Source organism: Cherax quadricarinatus, chromosome 51, assembly GCF_038502225.1.
Source record: "Cherax quadricarinatus isolate ZL_2023a chromosome 51, ASM3850222v1, whole genome shotgun sequence".
Classification (NCBI taxonomy): Eukaryota; Metazoa; Arthropoda; class Malacostraca; order Decapoda; family Parastacidae; genus Cherax; species Cherax quadricarinatus.
The window spans coordinates 16,189,941-16,214,685 of NC_091342.1; the positions used below are offsets into that span (position 1 = coordinate 16,189,941).

Here is a 24,745-nt window from a genome sequence, read left to right on the forward strand (position 1 = left end):
CATCTGCTAGAAAAATGACAGGATGGATAATGAGAACCTTCAAAACTAGGGAGGCCAAGCCCATGATGACACTCTTCAGGTCACTTGTTCTATCTAGGCTGGAATATTGCTGCACACTAACAGCACCTTTCAAGGCAGGTGAAATTGCCGACCTAGAAAATGTACAGAGAACTTTCACGGCGCGCATAACGGAGATAAAACACCTCAATTACTGGGAGCGCTTGAGGTTCCTAAACCTGTATTCCCTGGAACGCAGGAGGGAGAGATACATGATTATATACACCTGGAAAATCCTAGAGGGACTAGTACCGAACTTGCACACGAAAATCACTCACTACGAAAGCAAAAGACTTGGCAGACGATGCACCATCCCCCCAATGAAAAGCAGGGGTGTCACTAGCACGTTAAGAGACCATACAATAAGTGTCAGGGGCCCGAGACTGTTCAACTGCCTCCCAGCACACATAAGGGGGATTACCAACAGACCCCTGGCAGTCTTCAAGCTGACACTGGACAAGCACCTAAAGTCAGTTCCTGATCAGCCGGGCTGTGGCTCGTACATTGGTTTGCGTGCAGCCAGCAGCAACAGCCTGGTTGATCAGGCTCTGATCCACCAGGAGGCCTGGTCACAGACCGGGCCGCGGGGGCGTTGACCCCCGGAACTCTCTCCAGGTAAACTCCAGGAGTCAGTTACAAGCGTCTGAGCCCCTTGTACAGAAAGCTCTTATTGTTCACCGCTCGTGATGCCCTGCAGAATCATACCCGCTACGATTCCCATCGATATTTGGTTCACGTCACCTCCTAACCTTCAGAGTAGTTATATGTAGAGAACCAGTCTGGGGACACTTAGACTAACCTCTGCTATAACTCCAACTGCCGAGAGAATGACACTCATCAAGCTGCAGTTAGACCTTGTCGGCAGGCACTGTGTCAGCCTCGTGTCACAGCTTCAGTGAGCAGCCTGCACAAAGATGATGTCACTTTGACTGCTAGCCCGCTCACTCCAGTATGGTGTATGATGTTACAACTTCCAGATGCTTTGCAGAGTTGTCTCTGCCATGACTCGCTCCACACTCACCGACAGTGACAGCCACAGCTAAAGTACCAGTCGAGAAATGTCCTCCTGAGTCACTTCTCAGAAGAAATCTTGCCCAGTTGCTGAGTACTGGTGACGCCTCACTCGAGGGCACCAGCAGGTTGTGCCCCAGGATGAGTGAACCCTGCAGCGACTACTACAATGACTGCTTTATCCTTCCAGAGGAGACCGTACCCTGTTACGTCACAGCTCAGCCGAAGCAATGTCTCCTGTGTTGTAGTATCTTTCCAGACACAGAAAGGTGTGCAGTGATGCCTCTGAGGATCACTGCTTTGGACCATGATGTTTAGCATGTATGAAGTTTTTTTCCATGTCCATATGTATATATATACTGTATATATGTTTTTATTTTGTGTTTTGTGCCCTGTTCCTGCGAGAGAGAGACCGAGTTTTTTTCTGCCAGTCATAGTCGAGGACAACCATGGCGGTGCGTGGCCAAGCAAATGTAGACAGCCTGTACTGTCTGCATAGACAGCCCATGCTGTCTGCCAGCTGAGTTCATATTTCGCACCATGCTCTTACTGCCACCTGTATGCCTCTCAGTGGGCATGCCACTTGAAACGGCATCACCCTGCCTCTGTCTCACTCAATGCCAATGCAACCTAGAGTCAACAAGGCCTACTCCTCTCTCCCTCGCTGGCATGGCCCCTTGGGGCCATGGGCACCATGCCAATGCAACCTAGAGCCAACAAGGCCTACTCCTCTCTCCCTCACTGGCATGGCCCCTTGGGGCCATGGGCACAAACACACTGTCTGTGTACACAGATATCGCAAATAAAGAATGAAGCCTCCGAAACCTTATCATTACTCCCCGCTACCAAGAACGACCTAATAAACTAGAACGCATGTGGTGTGAATATAATGCAGAGAATTCATAGTTTGGAAATTAGGAGGAGGAACGGGACTATCTAAACTATTGTCCAGAGGGCTGAGGAGGGGTTGAGGTGGTTTGGACATGCAGAGAGGAGGGAACAAAATAGAATGACTTCAAGAGTACATAAATCTGTAGTGGAGGGAAGGCCGGGTAGGGGTCAGCCTAGGAAAGGTTGGAGGGAGGGAGTAAAGGAGGTTTTGTGTGCTAGGGGCTTGAACTTCCAGCAAGCATGTGTGAGCGTGTTTGATAGGAGTGAGTGGAAACAAATGGTTTTTAGGACTTGACATGCTGCTGGTGTGTGAGCAAGGTAACATTTATGAAGGGATTCAGGGAAACCGGAAGGCCGGATTTGAGTCCCAGAGATGGGAAGTACAGTCTCTGCACTCTGAAGAAGGGGTCTTAATGTTGTAGTTTCATAACTGTAGTGTAAGCACGCCTCTGGCAAGACAGTGATGGAGTGAATAATGATGAAAGTTTTTCTTTTTCAGGCCACCCTGCCTTGGTGAGCGACAGTCGATGTGTTAATAAAACAAAATACAAATTTACTGCATTTTCTATAAAAAAATCATGGTTATTATACGGTGTGTGGTGAATGTTAGTGAGTGGGACAATGAGGATTTGGTCAAGTGAATCATGATGACTAGGGCACAATCGCAATTCTTGGGTATCTTATTTTGGCTACACAATAGGCTTCTTCAGTCAAATACATGAAGCAGTAGAATTCTGGAAGCAAAAGTAGTAGTTTTGACATGATGAGTTTGTTAGAATTGCTGGAGGGTGGAAGGTCCCTTCCAATGCTTTCAGAATTCTACCACTTCATATATTTGCTAAAGAAGCCTGTTATGCAAGGGAAACATTTTAGTAATAAAGATATGCAAGTGCTGTAAATATGTCTCATTCATCAACTTGTCAGTATTGTATAATATCAGTAATAAGATACAAATGTTAGTTAAAATGAACATGGAGTATGATAACAGTTTTAAAATAAAATAAACTTACAACTGTTGCTACTGATGAAATTTTATATTATATCAAAATAGCACTGATCCAGCAAGAAAATTATCAGCAAAATAAATTTTTGACTTTTAAAAGAAGCACAATGATGAACATTCATCTTAAAGAAAAGTACAATAGTATGGCAGCTGACATCCAAGTGGGCCTTGGTAGCATTTTATAAAGATCACATTTGACTGTCATATAGTTACACCAATAATCACAAATTAATAACTTCTTAATTATAATATTACCATCTGTTTAGCAAAATGTATGACATGGTATCCAGTGTTTGATAGAATACAGAGTGAATATGCAGCTAATCCACTCTCTCGCGTGCTCCACATTTGCTCCAGCATGTGTGTCATTTCCAATACTCTCCCACCTGTGTCAGTAGCTATTAGAACATTTCCTCCATTCCGGCATGTTTCTTGCAGCTGGGCTGAAAAGATGATAAAGGTTTTTTTTTCTGATGTGGTTTACTTGTTCTCAATCTTCACTAACATGTTTATGAATAAGATATATTTTAATCTAACTGCTTCAGTTACTGACTGGGAAACTAGAATAACAAAGCAAGGAGTATCTGTCCCATACATCTTGTGCTGAATGATCACATGGGTTTAGCACTTCACAAAAACATTTTTTTTTTCAACAAACCAGCCGTATCCCACTGAGCCAGGGTGACCTAAAAATTTTTTTTTTTTTTTTCAACAAACTGGCCATATCCCACTGAGGCAGGGTGACCTAAAAAGAAAAAAAAAAATTTAAAAAAGAAGCAAAAATTTTTCTTTTTAAATTTAGTAACTTATACAGTAGAAAGGGTTACTAGTTCCTTATTAGTGTCTTCAGTTATTAACAGCAATACCTTATTATTATTTGAAAAATCTTTCTTTCAACACACCGGCCGTATCCCACCGAGGTGGGGTGGCCCAAAAGGAAAAACGAAAGTTTCTCCTTTTACATTTAGTAATATATACAGGAGAAGAGGTTACTAGCCCATTGCTCCCGGCATTTTAGTCGCCTCTTACAACACGCATGGCTTACGGAGGAAGAATTCTATTCCACTTCCCCATGGAGATAAGAGGAAATAAACAAGAATAAGAACTAGAAAGAAAATAGAAGAAAACCCAGAGGGGTGTGTATATATATGCTTGTACATGTATGTGTAGTGTGACCTAAGTGTAAGTAGAAGTAGCAAGACGTACCTGAAACCTTGCATATTTATGAGACAGAAAAATGGACACCAGCAATCCTACCATCATGTAAAACAATTACAGGCTTTCGTTTTACACTCACTTGGCAGGACGGTAGTACCTCCCTGGGCAGTTGCTGTCTGCCAATCTACTACTGAATTTAAGGAGCATTTATTTCAAAACTTACAATACATAGATGAAAAAATCCAGAAAATTAAATACTATTGTACAATGAACCCTCTCACTGTCCATCACATAAAACTATGATATTAACACCAGGGTCTGTCACATAGAGCTACTTCATGAACTCAGCTCACTCAGATAAGCTGTGAGCACTAAATTCTGGCCTAGATATGAGAGAATAGGTTTTTGGAGAGTGTGTGCATGATGAGAAAAGCAAAACTCTGACCTTGTTTGGTTTAAAATAGCAACTGTGAGGTGTTTTCTAGAATGTCTTTTATTGGCTGTTTCTTGGTATCAATTGATAGAATGGAAGACAAACTACTGAATTAAGAGATGATTCTGATTGGTTCCAGGATGGCAAGTAGCTCGAAATTGGCCTCAAAAAGTAGCAGAAATATTAAAATTTGAAGATTTTCCAAAAGACAAGCAAGGCCCCCCCTGATCTGTTTTATGGGTTTTTACTAGGGCTGGTTCAATTATTGGGACACTGTAAACCTTGACCAGTCATTCCTGTTTATATTTTATTAGGTGAGAAATAGGGTAGAGTTTCGATTTTTTTGTGATGACAAATTCAAAATGGAAGGAAGTGTAATACAGGCCTGGAGACATGATTAATGAACAGAGGAAATATTGTTCTGTTTGCTAAATGGGCAATTTCTTGTGCTTAATCAATAGAATGAAAGGCATACATGCAAAATAGCTAAGAATTTGGTTGAATGGAGAAAAAGAAATGGCTTAAAATACGATTCAAAGTTGGCAAAATCATTAATGTATAACCTGCACCCAGACTGCTAACTTTACTCCTACATAGTTCCATAAGTTTTCCATTAAATTTCATATTTTTGGTGTTATTACTTTCAGAAAAAGATTCTCTACTATTTCAGAAGAATTTTTTTTTTTAAATGAACACTTTTAATTTTGAGAGTCTGGACAGACAAAAGAGGTTAACAATACTGCTGTGGAATACAGCTGACTGAAACCTCCAAATGCGTTAATAATTTTTCCTGGCACACAGGTGTTATGGCAGTGGTTGTAATATTTACTGTACTTCCACTACTCTCACTTAAAAACTTTTCTTTCTTTCAACACACCGGCCGTATCCCACCAAGGCAGGGTGGCCCAAAAAGAAAAACGAAAGTTTCTCTTAAATTTAGTAATTTATATGGGAGAAGGGGTTACTAGCCCCTTGCTCCCGGCATTTTAGTCGCCTATTACAACACGCATGGCTTACGGAGGAAGAATTCTGTTCCACTTCCCCATGGAGGTAAGAGGAAATAAACAAGAACAAGAACTAGAAAGAAAATAGAAGAATACCTAGAGGGGTGTGTATATATATGCTTGTACATGTATATGTAGTGTGACCTAAGTGCAAGTAGAAGTAACAAGACATACCTGAAATCTTGCATATTTATGAGACAAAAAAATGGACACCAGCAATCCTACCATCATGTAAAACAATTATTCATTCTATATTACCAATCAAGAGTAGATACAGTACATCAATTTTGAAGGCATAGGGATGTATAATTTCACTGTAATAATAACATACAATACTTGGTTACTGCACTGACCTTCAGAATTAATATTCCAATAGTGTTTGACTGAACCTTTCGTTTATTGCTGATAATTATAATGCACTAACTATTCCTTTCAAACTTTTTACACAGGTGGTGGTGGTCTATATAAATTAAGTCTGCAAAAGTTACTGGTATATAAATTCTGGATAACATTTGTTAGCTAAGGATAATGCTGTCTAGTGATGTGACTTGCTTCTGCTTAGCAAGAATGGAAAAGGCTGGGAAAGGCATCACTCATGGCCCAGTGGCTGGGGAAGCACTGCTTATGGCCTGGTGAGCAGATTGAGAAAATCTATGGAGGGAGCTACCAAATTTCACATAATTATTTTTCTTTTTAAATTTAATATCTTTATCTTTATTTACTACATGTACATAATATACAGGCCTAGCTGACATCAGTGACATACTACTTGTCAAGCAATCCTTTTCCTATGCTATAATTTTTTTTGGTGTAGCTTTTCAACAATGTTATGACAATCTCATGCAGTTTGACTGAGCTCTAACTGGTATCTACTGTATGCAAAATATGAATGCACTTAGTGAAAAAATAGCTGAGAAAAACTATTTACTGAAAACAATAGAGTTAGAGCTATAGGAGTAGCAATAATGTTGAAGGATAAGTTATGGCAGGAAAAGAGGGAATATAAATGTATAAACTCAAGGATTATGTGGTGTAAAATAAGGGTTGGATGTGAAAAGTGGGTTATAGTAAGTGTTTATGCACCTGGTAAAGAGAGAAGTATAGAGAAGAGAGAGAGATTTTGCAAAATGTTGAGTGAGTGCATGGGGAGTTTCAAACCAAGTGAGAGAGTAATTGTGCTTGGGTATCTCAATGCTAAAGTGGATAAAAATGTTGTGGAGGGAGTAGCAGGTAAATTTGGGGTGCCAGGGGTAAATGAAAATGGGGAGCTTTTAATTGAGCTATGTGTAGAAAGAGGTTTGGTAATAAGTAATACATATTTTATGAAAAAGAGGATAAATTAGTATACAAGGTATGATATAGCATGTAATGAAAGTAGTTTGTTAGATTATGTATTGGAGGATAAAAGGTTGATGGGTAGGCTTCAGGATGTACATGTTTACAGAGGGGCAACTGATATATCGGATCATTATTTAGCTGTAGCTACAGTTAAAGTAAGAGGTAGATGGGACAAAAGGAAAATAGCAACAGCAAGTAAGAGAGAGGCGAAGGTGTATAAACTAAGGGAGGAGGAAGTTAGGGTGAGATATAAACAACTATTGGCAGAAAGGTGGGATAGTGCAATATGAGTAGTGGGGGAAGGGGTGGTTGAAAAGGGTTGGAATAGTTTTAAAAATGCAGTATTAGAATGTGGGGCAGAAGTTTGTGGCTATAGGAGGGTGGGTGCAGGAGGAAAGAGGAGCAATTGGTGGAATGATGAAGTAAAGGGTGTGATAAAAAAGAAAAAGGTAGCTTATGAGAGGCTTTTACAAAGCAGAAGTGTTATAAGAAGAGCAGAGTACAGTGGTACCTCAGGATATGAACAGCTCCCAACTCAAACAATTATGTAAGTGTAGTTTTGTAAGCGTATTTTTGGGGGTCTGAAACAGATTAATCTAATTTACATTATTCCTTAGGGGAACAAATTCTTTCGGTATCGGCACTCAATTGAGGGGCCTATATGTACTCCGAGTTTCTGACGCGGTCATGATAATTATGCGAAAAATATGATTTTGGGTTTTGTTTACAGAAAAATAGTTTAGGTATCTGGGAACATTTTGGTGAAAACCCCATTGTAATACGATGTTTCTAAAGCAAATTATAGATACTTGAAACATGTCAGGTAAATATATGCGTAAGTGCGAGGTGAATGTTTTATATATTTTTTGTTTGTTTTTTAATTTTCTGACTATTTTTCTTTCTAATACACTAAATTTACCACTTAATATCATTACAATGTGGGAGGAGCTTATATCAGATGTGGAAGGAGCTTGCATGATGGTGCAACATCCAGTTGCCGTGACAACAGTCCGATCACCACTCACAAGATGTCTTATACTGATGCTATTATTGCTAATATCCTTTTTCTGCTTATATCATTTATTCAATAGTGATAGTATGCATAATATAACTTGGATAAATGCATAAGAAAGCCAGCCAAAATAATAACATTTGTATATTATATCCAGAGGTGGTGGCTGACCTTGATGAAATAATTACATCAGACCCTCTCTATAAGAGAAGGATTTTCTATGTTACCCCTGGTAGCACTACAGAAAATGGTGTACTATACATGGGAAACAATAAGAAATCACTTACATCGCATAAATAAACCAAAGTAGCGCGATTTTCGTGATTTTTTTTTAATTTCATGACGTAATTTGCTAGTCCTCGTGTTTACCCGAATACAGTGGACCCTCGCATAACGCTATTAATCCGTTCCTGAGAGCTCAATGTTATGCGAAATTATCGTTATGCGAATTAATTTTCTCCATAAGAAATAATGGAAATCAAATTAATCCGTGCAAGACACCCAAAAGTATGAAAAAAAAAAATATTTACCACGTGAAATATTAATTTTAATACACACAAACTTAAGAAAACATGCACAGTTACATGACACTTACCTTTATTGAAGATGTGGTGATGATTGATGGGATGGGAGGAGGGGAGACTGGATGGTTTTAGTGTTTAGAAGGGGAATCCCCTTCCATTAGGACTTGAGGTGTGCCAATTTAGTCAAAACCTAGGAAGTATGATAACTGATGCACGCATGAACAAAGATCACTTACTACTCTCAGGTGACTTCAATATAAATCTCCTGCAAGACCAGGACCCACACGTTACTGAATTCACAAACACAATGAGTAACTACATGTTGCTACCAACAGTAACAAAACCTACAAGAGTTACAGAGACTAGTGTTTCCCTACTTGACCACATCTGGACCAACACCATATCCCCTTTAAAATCAGGCATAATTACAGATAATACCACAGACCACTACCCTACTTTCCTCATAACAACTCTTGGTAAATTACCCCAAGACACTACTAAAGTCACCTTCAGACTTCACAATGAGCCAGCCATTAATAACTTCACAACAGCAGTAACAAACATTGACTGGCACACTGAGCTAGAAATCTATAGAGATATTGACGAATGTATTACTAATTTTCTAAAAAAGACCCAATACCTCTATAACAAGCACTGCCCTAAAAAAAACTAAACAGATGACAGCTAAGAGACTGAACAGTCCCTGGCTAACACCCAGCATTCTTAAATCCATAAATACAAAACACCGATATGAAAAACAGTACAGAATGGGTCACATAACCAGAGACCAAACAAAACGTTACTCGTCAATCCTAACCAGCCTGATAAGAAGGGCAAAAAAATTGTATTACGAGAACAGATTATCCAACTTACGAGGTGATATAAAAAAGACCTGGAAAACCCTATCAGAAATTCTTGGAACAAAAAAGATATCACGAAATAGCGAAATAAAATTAGCAAAATCAGATGAACCCCAACTCCCACCAACAGAAACAGCAAACAGACTCAATGATTTCTTCTCCACTATAGGACAAAACCTTGCCAATAAAATCCCAAGCTCAGATACCCCACCAAATGACTACCTCACTGGCAACTACGCGAACACACTGTTCCTAGCTCCGACTAACCCATACGAAGTCTCCCTTATTATCAACGCACTAAAAAACAAGGCAGGAGATTTAAATACCTTACCACCCTTTATATACAAAAAAGTGTCACAAGTGCTATCACCAATCATTGCAACACTCTTTAACAAATCCATTGAATCCTCCACCTTCCCTACAGTTCTCAAAATAGCAAGGGTCACCCCTATCCATAAAGGAGGAGACCAAACAGAGTTGAATAACTATAGGCCAATATCCAGCTTACACCCTCTCTCAAAAATCTTCGAAAAATTAATTCATAAACGAATCTACTCCTACCTCATCTCCCAAAACATACTCAACCCCTGCCAATTTGGATTCAGGACTAATAAAATTACTAATAATGCTATTATACACATGCTAGAACATATATACACTGCAATAAGAGAAAAAAGAAGTCCCACTGGGGATCTTCATTGACTTACGTAAAGCTTTTGATACAGTTGACCATGACTTGCTGCACATAAAATTGTCACACTATGGTATAAGAGGGCACTCCCTCAACTACCTCAAGTCACACCTCAGCAACAGAAGCCAATATGTGTACGCAAATGGGGCAAACTCTTCCGCGCAACCAATTACAGTTGGTGTCCCACAGGGAAGTGTCCTTGGCCCTCTTCTCTTTCTCCTATACATAAATGACCTACCAAATGCTTTGCAATTACTCAAACCCACACTATTTGCAGATGGCACTACATATGTCTTCTCTCACCCGAGCCCAGTCACGCTAGCCAATACTGTAAATACCGAATTACAGAAAATATCTACCTGGATGAGGACTAACAAACTTACACTAAACATTGACAAAACCTACTTCATTCAGTTTGGTAACAGAGCTACAGATGTCCCTCTTAACATAATGATAAACGGATCACCTATCACAAAGCTAACAGAGGGAAAATTCTTGGGAATCCACCTTGATAATAGACTCAAATTTCATACACATATACAACAAATTTCTAAGAAAATTTCCAAGACCGTAGGCATACTATCGAAGATACGGTACTATGTTCCACAGTCAGCCCTCCTGGCCCTATATCACTCTCTTGTTTACCCCTATCTCACCTATGGAATTTGTGCATGGGGCTCAACAACAATTAACCATCTCAGATCACTAATTACCCAACAAAAGGCTGCAGTCAGAATGATAACAAATTCCCACTAAAGGCAGCACACTCCACCAATATTCAAAACACTAAACCTACTCACCATACAAAACATCCATACTTATTACTGCACCTATTACATACATAGAACACTTAACTCTGATATTAACCCTCCCCTCAAACATCTCCTTGCCAACCTCAACAGAACACATGACCATAACACAAGGCACAGATCACTCTTTGATGTTCCTCATGTCCATCTCACGCTATGCAAAAACTCAATGCACATAAAAGGCCCTGAAATCTGGAATTCATTACCTGTAAATATAAAAGAAACACTACCTGTTTATAAATTCAAGTCTCTTCTCAAAGATCACTTACTCACCCAAAACCAAATAAATACTGAATAACTGAACCTTATAACTTGTATATCTTAAATGTTTCTCACAATTATATCACATAAATGTTAAACCTACGACCCAATCTAACTTTGTTATTTTTTAAATACACTACCTAACAGAATACTCCATTCGACTGAATGTACAGCAATGCATGCAACCATATGACCTGTCTTTGTAATAATTATTTGTGCTTTATTGTTATCTGTTTACAATAATGTTTTATCACTGATTACATCATTGCTTAGTTAATCTTAAGTTAATTTTAAGCCATCCCGTAATGCTATGCATACAAGTGGCTTTGGCATGCTGCTCTTACCTGTATTTTTTTGTACCTCTGTATGTATGCTCAAATTACTAAATAAATAAATAAAAATAAATAAATGCCACAAGGACCAGCTTGAGAGAGAGAGAGAGAAAGGGAGAGAGAGAGAGAGAAAGGGAGAGAGAGAGAGACAGGTATCTCTTTTATGTCTTGTTCTCAGCATTTCTTGGTGTGCGAACTAATTACTGGGATCATTTTCATTGCCTTGTCAGATTTGAACTCAATTAGTAGCTGCGTGCGGCCAGCAGTAACAGCCTAGTTGATCAGGCCCTGATCCATCGGGAGGCCTGGTCGTGGACCGGGCCGCGGGGGCGTTGATCCCCGGAATAACCTCCAGGTAACCTTCAGTTCACAACGGAAAAGACCCAGGTTCGAACCCTGTCCCGTAGCTCGGTTGGTAGCGCATTCACCTCACATACTGAGGTCCGTGGTTCGATCCCCGGTACAGATGGAAACATTTGGGCGTGTTTCCTTAAGACATCTGCTGTCCCTGTTCACCTAGGAGTAAAATGGGTACCTGGGTGTTAGCCAACGGTAGAGGGTCGCATCCTGGGGAAAAGGATCAGAAATAAATAACATAAAAATACAGTGACTGGAACAATACATAAATAACCCGCACATAGGAGAGAAGACCCACAATGGAAATGACGCAGACTGACTGGCTTTCATAAGAAGGGTTATTCTGAGTTACTAACTCTCGGGTAAATATGAATATAATCTGCATCATCTGTGCTCTCGAGGGCGTCAGGCGGCTCTGAGAACCTGAATGCCTCATCCTTTTTACGGAGATCTGAGTGACATCATTAAACCTCATGTTTACACAACATGAAATTTGAGAGAGAGAGAGAGAGAGAGAGAGAGAGAGAGAGAGAGAGAGTGTCACCTGACTGTGGTTGCTGGGGTAGATTCACAGATCCTGGCCCCGCCTCTTGCCACACTTTAGATTCACTCCCTTTCAACCTCGTCTATATCGTGCCTGGTCTTTAAACTACGTTATAGAGCCTGCCTCTACTATTGCCTCTCCAGGATAATTACACTTCACATAAAGGTGGTGACCCTACAGACTTAAACAACTATAGGCCAATATCAAACTTACCATTGCTATCCAAAATCTTTGAGAAACTCGTGCACAGGAGACTATATTCATTTATAACAGCACAAAACATACTCAACCCCTGCCAATTTGGATTTAGGAAAAATAAAAGCACTAATGATGGAATCATAAAAATGCTAGATCTGCTTTACACAGCATTGGAAAATAAAGAATATCCACTAGGAATTTTTATTGACCTAAGAAAAGCTTTTGACACAGTAGACCACGACATCCTACTCCACAAACTTGACTTGTTCTATCTAGGCTGGAATATTGCTGCACACTAACAGCACCTTTCACGGCGCGCATAACGGAGATAAAACACCTCAATTATTGGGAGCGCTTGAGGTTCCTAAACCTGTATTCCCTGGAACGCAGGAGGGAGAGATACATGATTATATACACCTGGAAAATCCTAGAGGGACTAGTACCGAACTTGCACACGAAAATCACTCACAACGAAAGCAAAAGACTTGGCAGACGATGCAGAGTCACTGGACTTCTGTCGCACAACATATCTGTCCATAGTGGCCTGTACCTCTCGTTCCTTTATGACTTTCCTAAAGTGTTTCACAACAGTGTCAGTGTAATAGTCACCAGCACAGCTTGCAATAGCTGTCTGAGGGTGATTTTCATCCATGAAGGTTTGCACTTCAAGCCACTTCGCACAGATTTCCTTAATCTTTGAAGTAGGCAACTTCTTCAATTTCTCTCTCCCCTCCTCCGAAGAAATTTCCTCAGGTGTGGCCTCTTGCTGTTGAAGTTGATCTAGCAGCTCATCAGTGGTTAGTTCTTCATTGTCCTTCTCCACCAACTCTTCCACATCCTCCCCACTAACCTCCAACCCCAAGGACTTCCCCAATGCCACATTGATTCCTCAACTGGCATAGGATTCTCAGGGTTAGCCTCAAATCCTTCAAAATCCCTTTGGTCTACACATTCTGGCCACAGTTTCTTGCAAGCAGAGTTCAAGGTCCTCTTAGTCACTCCCTCCCAAGCCTTACCTCTAAGGTTTACACAATTGAGGATATTAAAGTGCTCTCTCCAAAACTCTCTTAGAGTCAATTGAGTTTCTGAGGTCACTACAAAGCACCTTTCAAACAGAGCTTTTGTGTACAGTTTTTTGAAGTTTGCAATAACCTGCTGGTCCATGGGCTGCAGGAGAGGAGTGGTATTAGGAGGCAAAAACTTCACCTTAATGAAGCTCATGTCCCCACAAAGTTGCTCTGCCAAGTCTGTAGGATGACCAGGGGCATTGTCTAACACCAGGAGGCACTTAAAGTCTAATTTCTTTTCAGTTAGGTAATTTTTCACAGTGGGGGCAAATGCTTCATGTAACCAGTCATAGAAAAAGTCCCTAGTGACTCATGCCTTATTGTTTGCCCTCCACAGCACACACAAATTAGCCTTGAGGATATTCTTTTGCCTGAACGCTCTGGGAGTTTCAGAGTGATACACTAATAAAGGCTTCACTTTGCAATCACCACTAGCATTGGCACATATGAGAAGAGTAAGCCTGTCTTTCATAGGCTTATGTCCTGGGAGTGCCTTTTCCTCCTGAGTAATGTAGGTCCTGCTTGGCATTTTCTTTCAAAACAGGCCTGTTTCGTCACAATTAAACAATTGTTCAGGTTTCAGTCCTTCACTGTCTATGTACTCCTTGAATTCATGCACATATTTTTCAGCTGCTTTTTGGTCCGAACTGGCAGCCTCACCATGCCTTATCACACTATGTATGCCACTACGCCTCTTAAATCTCTCAAACCAACCTTTGCTGGCCTTAAATTCACTCGCATCACCACTAGTTGCATGCATTTTTCTAATTAAATCCTCGTGCAACTTCCTAGCCTTTTCACTTATGATCGCTTGAGAGATGCTATCGCCTGCTATCTGTTTTTCGTTTATCCACACCAACAACAGTCTCTCAACATCTTCTATCACTTGCGATCTCTGTTTCGAAAGCACAGTTAAACCTTTGGCAAGAACAGCTTCCATGATTGCCGTTCTCTTGGACACAATAGAAGCGATGGTTGATTGGGGTTTACTATACAACCTGGCCAGCTCGGAGACACGCACTCCACTTTCATACTTAGCAATGATCTCTTTCTTCATCTCCATAGTAATTCTCACCCTTATTCCTGTAGGGTTGGCACTAGAAGCTTTCTTGGGGCCCATGGTCACTTATTTTTCAGGTGAAATCACTATAAAAAGGCTGTAATAATACAAAATGTTCCGATTGTATGCTTGAATGTTACCACGGAGGCTGGCTTGTAAACAATGCCACTGGCAGAACAAGTGAGGCTGGCTTGTAAACAATGCCACTGGCAGAACAAGTGAGGCTGGCTCAGGCCGCATGGACGTGTCTCAGACGAATCGCGTTGAGCGAATTTTTTAGCACTATGCGAGGCAAAATTTTAGTGATAAAATGTATCGCTATGCGGATTTAACACTATGCGATGCCAACGTTATGCGGGGTACACTGTATCTCGAAACCAGGATTTTGGTCTATTGCTTGTCACTGCACCATTATTAATGATTAGATTGAAATGATTTTCACAGACAATATAAAAAAAAGTGTGTTTGAATATATTAAGGTAAAATTTTTGGAATATCTCAAATATTTTTTATTTTGTGGGGGGTAAAAGGTAGATGGTAGGTAGTAGGTTGGTAGACAGCAACCATCCAGGGAGGTACTACCGTCCTGCCAAGAGAGTGTAAAACGAAAGCCTGTGATTGTTTTACATGATGGTAGGATTGCTGATGTCTTTTGTCTGTCTCATAAATATGCAAGATTACAGGCATGTCTTGCTACTTCTACTTACACTTAGGTCACACTACACATACATGTACACATTTATTTATACACACTCATCTGAGTTTTCTTTGATTTTATCTTAATAGTTCTTGGTCTTATTACTTTTCCTTTTATATCCATGGTAGAGTTATAATTGAAAGAATTAAGAGTAAGACGGAGAATAGGATAGCAGATGAACAAGGAGGCTTTAGGAAAGGTAGGGGGTGTGTGGACCAGGTGTTTACAGTGAAACATATAAGTGAACAGTATTTAGATAAGGCTAAAGAGGTCTTTGTGGCATTTATGGATTTGGAAAAGGCGTATGACAGGGTGGATAGGGGGGCAATGTGGCAGATGTTGCAAGTGTATGGTGTAGGAGGTAGGTTACTGAAAGCAGTGAAGAGTTTTTACGAGGATAGTGAGGCTCAAGTTAGAGTATGTAGGAAAGAGGGAAATTTTTTCCCAGTAAAAGTAGGCCTTAGACAAGGATGTGTGATGTCACCGTGGTTGTTTAATATATTTATAGATGGGGTTGTAAGAGAAGTAAATGCGAGGGTCTTGGCAAGAGGCGTGGAGTTAAAAGATAAAGAATCACACACAAAGTGGGAGTTGTCACAGCTGCTCTTTGCTGATGACACTGTGCTCTTGGGAGATTCTGAAGAGAAGTTGCAGAGATTGGTGGATGAATTTGGTAGGGTGTGCAAAAGAAGAAAATTAAAGGTGAATACAGGAAAGAGTAAGGTTATGAGGATAACAAAAAGATTAGGTGATGAAAGATTGAATATCAGATTGGAGGGAGAGAGTATGGAGGAGGTGAACGTATTCAGATATTTGGGAGTGGACGTGTCAGCGGATGGGTCTATGAAAGATGAGGTGAATCATAGAATTGATGAGGGAAAAAGAGTGAGTGGTGCACTTAGGAGTCTGTGGAGACAAAGAACTTTGTCCTTGGAGGCAAAGAGGGGAATGTATGAGAGTATAGTTTTACCAACGCTCTTATATGGGTGTGAAGCGTGGGTGATGAATGTTGCAGCGAGGAGAAGGCTGGAGGCAGTGGAGATGTCATGTCTGAGGGCAATGTGTGGTGTGAATATAATGCAGAGAATTCGTAGTTTGGAAGTTAGGAGGAGGTGCGGGATTACCAAAACTGTTGTCCAGAGGGCTGAGGAAGGGTTGTTGAGGTGGTTCGGACATGTAGAGAGAATGGAGCGAAACAGAATGACTTCAAGAGTGTATCAGTCTGTAGTGGAAGGAAGGCGGGGTAGGGGTCGGCCTAGGAAGGGTTGGAGGGAGGGGGTAAAGGAGGTTTTGTGTGCGAGGGGCTTGGACTTCCAGCAGGCATGCGTGAGCGTGTTTGATAGGAGTGAATGGAGACAAATGGTTTTTAATACTTGACGTGCTGTTGGAGTGTGAGCAAAGTAACATTTATGAAGGGATTCAGGGAAACCGGCAGGCCGGACTTGAGTTCTGGAGATGGGAAGTACAGTGCCTGCACTCTGAAGGAGGGGTGTTAATGTTGCAGTTTAAAAACTGTAGTGTAAAGCACCCTTCTGGCAAGACAGTGATGGAGTGAATGATGGTGAAAGTTTTTCTTTTTCGGGCCACCCTGCCTTGGTGGGAATCGGCCGGTGTGATAATAAAAAAAAATAGTTCTTGGTCTTATTACTTTTCCTTTTATATCCATAGGGAAGTGGAATAAGAATCTTTCCTCCGTAAGCCATGCGTGTTGTAAAAGTCAACTAAAATGCCGGGAACAATGGGCTAGTAACCCCTTTTCCTGTAAAGATTACTAAAAAGAATAAGAAGAAAATTGTTTTCTTTCTTTTTTGGGTCACCCTGCCTCGGTGGGAGACGGCCGACTTGTTTAAAAAAAAAAAAAAAAAAAAAAGTAGATATTTTGGTTAATGTCAAAAAAGCGCACCAATGTATTTTTTTTCACCATAATAATAAGGTATATTAGATGAACTGTATCCATTAAATATTCGTTTTAGAAGTACAGTGGACCCCCGGTTAACGATTTTAATCCGTGCAAGAGGGGTAATTGTTATGCGAAATAATCGTTATGTGAATGAATTTTCCCCATAAGAAATAATGGAAATAAAATTAATCCGTGCAAGACACCCAAAAGTATGAAAAAAAAAAAAAATAAAAGAAATCGGGCAAAAAATAAAGGAGGGGAACGAGATTGGTGCACTAGGCCCCTCAAACAGCCTTCTGAAATGAATTAAGTTCGTATCTCGAGGTACCACTATACGTATATGGAAAGTAAAAGAAAGTGGAGAGAAGGGTGAGAGAGTGCAAAAAGAGAGCAGTTGATAGAGTGGGAGAGGCACTGTCAAGAAATTTTGAAGAAAATAAGAAAATTTTTTGGAGATAAACAAGTTAAGAAAGCCTAGGGAAAGAATGGATTTGTCAGTAAAAGCAGAGTAGGGGAGTTAGGTGATGAGGAGCTGGAGGTATTGGGAAGATGGCGGGAATATTTTGAGGAACTTTTAAATGTCGATGATAAAAGGGAGGCGGTAATTTCATGCACTGGTCAGGGAGGTATAACATCTTATAGGAGTGAAGAAGAGCAGGATGTGAGTGTGGGGGAGGTGCATGAGGCATTAAGTAGAATGAAAGGGGGTAAAGCAGGTGGAACTGACGGGATCATGACAGAAATGTTTAAAGCAGGGGGATATATAGTGTTGGAGAGGTTGGTATTTTTGTTTAATAAATGTATGAAAGAGGGGAAGGTACCTACGGATTGGCAGAGAGCATGTATAATTCCTTTATATAAAGGGAAGGGGGACAAAAGAGACTGTAAAAATTATAGGGGAATAAGTTTATTGAGTTGTAGGTAGTAGGTTGGTAGACAGCAACCGACCAGGGAGGCACTACCGTCCTGCCAAGTGAGTGTAAAACGGAAACCTGTAATTGTTTTACATGATGGTAGGATTACTGGTGTCTTTTTTCTGTCTCATAAACATGCAAGATTTCAGGTACGTCTTGCTACTTCTACTTACACTAAGTCACACTACACAGACATGTACAAGCATATATATACGTATACACACCCCTCTGGATTTTCTTCTATTTTCTTTCTAGTTCTTGTTCTTGTTTATTTCCTCTTATCTCCATGGGGAAGTGGAACAGAATTCTTCCTCCGTAAGCCATGCGTGTCGTAAGAGGCGACTAAAATGCCAGGAGCAAGGGGCTAGTAACCCCTTCTCCTGTATATATTACTAAAAGTAAAAGGAGAAACTTTCGTTTTTCCTTTTGGGTCACCCCGCCTCGGTGGGATATGGCCGGTGTGTTGAAAGAAGAAAGAAGTTTACTGAGTTTTAGGCAGTAGGTTGGTAGACAGCAACCGCCCAGGGAGGTACTGCCGTCCTGCCAAGTGAGTGTAAAACGGAAACCTGTAATTGTTTTACATGATGGTAGGATTACTGGTGTCTTTATTCTGTCTCATAAACATGCAAGATTTCAGGTACATCTTGCTACTTCTACTTACACTTAGGTCACACTACACATACATGTACAAGCATATATATACACACACCCCTCTGGGTTTTTTTCTATTTTCTTACTAGTTCTTGTTCTTGTTTATTTCCTCTTATTTCCATGGGGAAGTGGAACAGAATTCTCCCACCGTAAGCCATGCGTGTTGTAAGAGGCAACTAAAATGCCGGGAGCAAGGGGCTAGTAACACCTTCTCCTGTATAAATTACTAAATTTGAAAAGAGAAACTTTTGGTTTTCTTTTTGGGCCACCCTGCCTCGGTGGGATACAGCCGGTTTGTTGAAAAAAAAAAAAAAAAAAAAAAAAGGAAAAAGGAAAAACTTTCGTTTTTCCTTTGGGGCCACCCCGCCTCGGTGGGATACGTTCGTTGTGTTGAAACAAAGAAGAAGTTTACTGAGTATACCAGGAAAAGTGTACGGTAGGATTATTATTCAAAGAATTAGAGGTAAGACAGAGAGTAGGACTGCAAATGAGCAAGGAGGCTTTAGAGTGGGTAGGGGATGTGTAGATCAAGTGTTTACATTGAAGCATGTATGTGAACAGTATTTAGATAAAGGTAGGGAAGTTTTCATTGCATTTATGGATTTAGAAAAGGCATATGATACAGGAGTTAGGGGAGTTAGTAGATGGGGAGAGGGAGGTATTAGGTAGATGGAGAGAATATTTTGAGGAACTTTTAAATGTTGAGGAAGAAAGGGAGGCGGTAATTTCATGCACTGGCCAGGGAGGTATACCATCTTTTAGGAGTGAAGAAGAGCAGAATGTAAGTGTGGTGGAGGTACGTGAGGCATTACGTAGAATGAAAAGGGGTAAAGCAGATGGAACTGATGGGATTATGACAGAAATGTTAAAAGCAGGGGGGGATATAGTGTTGGAGTGGTTGGTACTTTTGTTTAATAAATGTATGAAAGAGGGGAAGGTACCTAGGGATTGGCGGAGAGCATGTATAGTCCCTTTATATGAAGGGAAAGGGGACAAAAGAGATTGTAAAAATTATAGAGGAATAAGTTTACTGAGTATACCAGGAAAAGTGTACGGTAGGGTTATAATTGAAAGAATTAGAGGTAAAACAGAATGTAGGATTGTGGATGAGCAGGGAGGCTTCAGAGTGGGAAGGGGATGTGTAGATCAAGTGTTTACATTGAAGCATATATGTGAACAGTATTTAGATAAAGGTAGATAAAGTGGGAAGTTTTTATTGCATTTATGGATTTAGAAAAGGCATATGATAGAGTGGATAGAGGAGCAATGTGGCAGATGTTGCAAGTATATGGAATAGGTGGTAAGTTACTAAATGCTGTAAAGAGCTCTTATGAGGATAGTGAGGCTCAGGTTAGGGTGTGTAGAAGAGAGGGAGAATACTTCCCGATAAAAGTAGGTCTTAGACAGGGATGTGTAATGTCACCATGGTTTTTAATATATTTATAGATGGGGTTGTAAAAGAAGTAAATGCTAGGGTGTTTGGAAGAGGGGTGGGATTAAATTATGGGGAATCAAATTCAGAATGGGAATTGACACAGTTACTTTTTGCTGATGATACTGTGCTTATGGGAGATTCTAAAGAAAAATTGCAAAGGTTAGTGGATGAGTTTGAGAATGTGTGTAAAGGTAGAAAGTTGAAAGTGAACATAGAAAAGAGTAAGGTGATGAGGGTATCAAATGATTTAGATAAAGAAAAATTGGATATCAAATTGGGGAGGAGGAGTATGGAAGAAGTGAATGTTTTCAGATACTTGGGAGTTGACGTGTCGGCGGATGGATTTATGAAGGATGAGGTTAATCATAGAATTGATGAGGGAAAAAAGGTGAGTGGTGCATTGAGGTATATGTGGAGTCAAAAAACGTTATCTATGGAGGCAAAGAAGGGAATGTATGAAAGTATAGTAGTACCAACACTCTTATATGGATGCGAAGCTTGGGTGGTAAATGCAGCAGCGAGGAGACGGTTGGAGGCAGTGGAGAAGTCCTGTCTAAGGGCAATGTGTGGTGTAAATATTATGCAGAAAATTCGGAGTGTGGAAATTAGGAGAAGGTGTGCAGTTAATAAAAGCATTAGTCAGGGGGCAGAAGAGGGGTTGTTGAGGTGGTTTGGTCATTTAGAGAGAATGGATCAAAGTAGAATGACATGGAAAGCATATAAATCTATAGGGGAAGGAAGGAGGGGGAGGGGTCGTCCTCGAAAGGGTTGGAAAGAGGGGGTAAAGGAGGTTTTGTGGGCTAGGGGCTTGGATTTCCAGCAAGCGTGCATGAGCGTGTTAGATAGGAGTGAACATTAAAATGGTATAAAATACCGACAGGTTGTTAGGTAAGACACATATGCAACAGTTAGGTATCTTTATTGTGAAACGTTTTGCCTACACAGTAGGCTTCTTCAGTCATACTATGGAACAATGCTCTTCTCCAGACTGAGGGACTGACCACCTCAAAACTTTAAGGGTGATGGACTGATTACATCGTCTTCAAGTATCTTCTGCTTCTATCAACCTTTCCTGTACTTGACTGAAGAAGCCTACTGTGTAGGCGAAACGTTTCACAATAAAGATACCTAACTGTTGCATATGTGTCTTACCTTAGATAGGAGTGAATGGAGGCGAATGATACTTGGGACCTGACGATCTGTTGGAGTGTGAGCAGGGTAATATTTAGTGAAGGGATTCAGGGAAACCGGTTATGTTCATATAGTCGGACTGGAAATGGGAAGTACAATGCCTGCACTTTAAAGGAGGGGTTTGGGATATTGGCAGTTTGGAGGGATATGTTGTGTATCTTTATACATATATGCTTCTAAGCTGTTGTATTCTAAGCACCTCTGCAAAAGCAGTGATAATGTGTGAGTGTGGTGAAAGTGTTGAATGATGATGAAAGTATTTTCTTTTTGGGGATTTTCTTTCTTTTTTGGGTCACCCTGCCTCGGTGGGAGACGGCCGACTTGTTGAAAAAAAAAAAAAAAAATATGATAGAGTGGACAGGGGAGCAATGTGGCAGATGTTGCAAGTATATGGAATAGGTAGTAAGTTACTAAATGCTGTAAAGAATTTCTATGAGGATAGTGAGGCTCAGGTTAGGGTGTGTAGGAGAGAGGGAGATTACTTCCTGGAAAAAGTAGGTCTTAGACAGGGATGTGTAATAAACCATACCACGGGTGGGGTTTGAACCCGCGGTCAGTCTCAAAACTCCAGACCGTCGCGTTAGCCACCCATGGTATGGTTTGTTTGCAATCGTGTCATTATGATTTCGTGAGGGATGTGTAATGTCACCATGGTTGTTTGATATATTTATAGATGGGGTTGTAAAAGAAGTAAATGCTAGGGTGTTAGGGAAAGGGGTGGGATTAAATTATGGGGAATCAAATACAAAATGGGAGTTGACACAGTTACTTTCTTGTGATGATACTGTGCTTATGGGAAATTCTAAAGAAAAGTTGCAAAGGTTAGTGGACGAGTTTGGGAGGGTGTATAAAGGTAAAAAATTGAAAGTGAACATAGATAAGAGTAAGGTGATGAGGGTGTCAAATGATTTAGATAAAGAAAAACTGGATATCACATTGGAGAGAAGGAGAATGGAAGAAGTGAATGTTTTCAGATATTTGGGAGTTGACTTGTCAGTGGATGGGTTTATGAAGGATGAGGTTAACCACAGAATTGATGAAGAAAAAAAGGTGAGTGGTGCATTGAGGTATCTGTGGAGACAAAAAAACATTATCCATGGAGGCAAAGAAGGGAATGTATGAAAGTATAGTGGTACCAACTCCTTTATATGGGTGTGAAGCTCGAGTTGTAAATGCTGCAGCGAGGAGGCGGTTGGAGGCAGTGGAGATGTCCTGTCTAAGGGTAATGTATGGTGTAAATATTATGCAGAAAATTCAGAGTGTGGAAATTAGGAGGAGGTGTGGAGTTAATAAAAGTATTAGTCAGTGAGCTGAAGAGGGGTTGTTGAGGTGGTTTGGTCATTTAGAGAGAATGGATCCAAGTAGAATGATATGGAGAGCATATAAATCTGTAGGATAAGGAAGGCAGGGTAGGGGTCATCCTCGAAAAGGTTGGAGGGAGGGAGGGGCTAAAGGAGGTTTTGTGTGCGAGGGGCTTGGACTTCCAGCAAGCATGTGTGAGCATGTTAGATAGGAGTGAATGGAGATGAATGGTTTTTGGGACCTGACAAGCTGTTGGAGTGTGAGCAGGGTAATATTTAGTGAAGGGATTCAGGGAAACCTGTTATTTTAATATAGTCGGCCTTGAGTACTGGATATGGGAAGTACAATGCCTGCACTTTAAAGGAGAGGTTTGGGATATTGGCAGTTTGGAGGGATACGTTATATATCTTTATATATGCTTCTAAACTGTTGTATCTGGGCACCTCTGCAAAACCAGTGATTATGTATGAGTGAGGTGAAAGTGTTTTCTTTTCAGGGATTTTCTTTCTTTTGGGTCACCCTGCCTCGATGGGAGACGGCTGACTTGTTGAAAAAAAAAAATTGAATAATTGTAATCAGCATAACTGCAAATGTTTAAGTGCACAACATTGCTAGTTGAAACACTGTAAGTAGGAGACCTATTGTACTACATTAAATATAAAAATATAACTATTTTTATACATACTGTACATACTACACCAACAGTTAATTTTACAATTAAAACAGAAAAATTAAAAGTGCAATCAAATGTCTCCTGCATACCAAACTTTAAAAACAAGAAACTAACCAACAAGTTTTTCATCACGATGACGTCTACGCTCCTGTCTGTAGGAAGCATTAAAAGCATCAGTAATAAGAAGAGATGGGCGAGAGATCTTGTCCAACTCACAGCCTCCTAAATGGCGTTCTTTCTTGTGGTTAAAATCAACAGCATACACAATATCCTGTAAAGAAAATTTTATTGAATATTAAATTACATGCAATTATGACTAAATACAGTATGTAATACATAATCATGCTAACATTTTATATATATATTATTATATGTACTTATAGGTAAGTGCTAAGCCCATAAAGGTCATATAGCACCTAAGAAATAGAAAGCATATGAGAAGTTTTTACAAAGTAGAAGTGATGCAAGAAGGGAAGGGTATATGGAGAAAATGAGAGAGGTTAAGAGAGTGGTGAAGCAATGTAAAAAGAGAGCAAATGAGAGAGTGGGTGAGATGTTATAAACAAATTTTGTTGAAAATAAGAAAAAGTTATGGAGTGAGATTAACAAGTTAAGGAAGCCTAGAGAACAAATGGATTTGTCAGTTAAAAATAGGAGAGGAGAGTTATTAAATGGAGAGTTAGAGGTATTGGGAAGATGGAGGGAATATTTTGAGGAATTGTTAAATGTTGATGAAGATAGGGAAGCTGTGATTTCGTGTATAGGCAAGGAGGAATAACATCTTGTAGGAGTGAGGAAGAGCCAGTTGTGAGTGTGGGGGAAGTTCGTGAGGCAGTAGGTAAAATGAAAGGGGGTAAGGCAGCCGGGATTGATGGGATAAAGATAGAAATGTTAAAAGCAGGTGGGGATATAGTTTTGGAGTGGTTGGTGCAAATATTCAATAAATGTATGGAAGAGGGTAAGGTACCTAGGGATTGGCAGAGAGCATGCATAGTTCCTTTGTATAAAGGCAAAGGGGACAAAAGAGAGTGCAAAAATTATAGGGGGATAAGTCTGTTGAGTATACCTGGTAAAGTGTATGGTAGAGTTATTATTGAAAGAATTAAGAGTAAGATGGAGAATAAGATAGCAGATGAACAAGGAGGCTTTAGGAAAGGTAGGGGGTGTGTGGATCAGGTGTTTGCAGTGAAACATATAAGTGAACAGTATTTAGATAAGGCTAAAGAGGTTTTTGTGGCATTTATGGATTTGGAAAAGTCATATGACAGGGTGGATAGGGGGGCAATGTGGCAGATGTTGCAGGTGTATGGTGTAGGAGGTAGGTTACTGAAAGCAGTGAAGAGTTTTTACGAGGATAGTGAGGCTCAGGTTA

The 24,745-nt window shown here is 40.3% G+C and overlaps 1 protein-coding gene across 1 annotated transcript in view; it reads right to left on the reverse strand.

The window, feature by feature from the left end:
* Window positions 1-24,745, reverse strand: part of Cpsf100 (cleavage and polyadenylation specificity factor subunit 2) — a 125,481-nt gene that overhangs the window by 81,737 nt on the left and 18,999 nt on the right. Inside the window, exons 6-7 of the mRNA XM_053784763.2 lie at window positions 23,488-23,644; window positions 3,218-3,405 (exon numbers count right to left, since the gene is read on the reverse strand). Of these exons, the coding sequence (XP_053640738.1) occupies window positions 3,218-3,405; window positions 23,488-23,644 (345 nt within the window). The remainder of the gene's footprint in view (window positions 1-3,217; window positions 3,406-23,487; window positions 23,645-24,745) is intronic.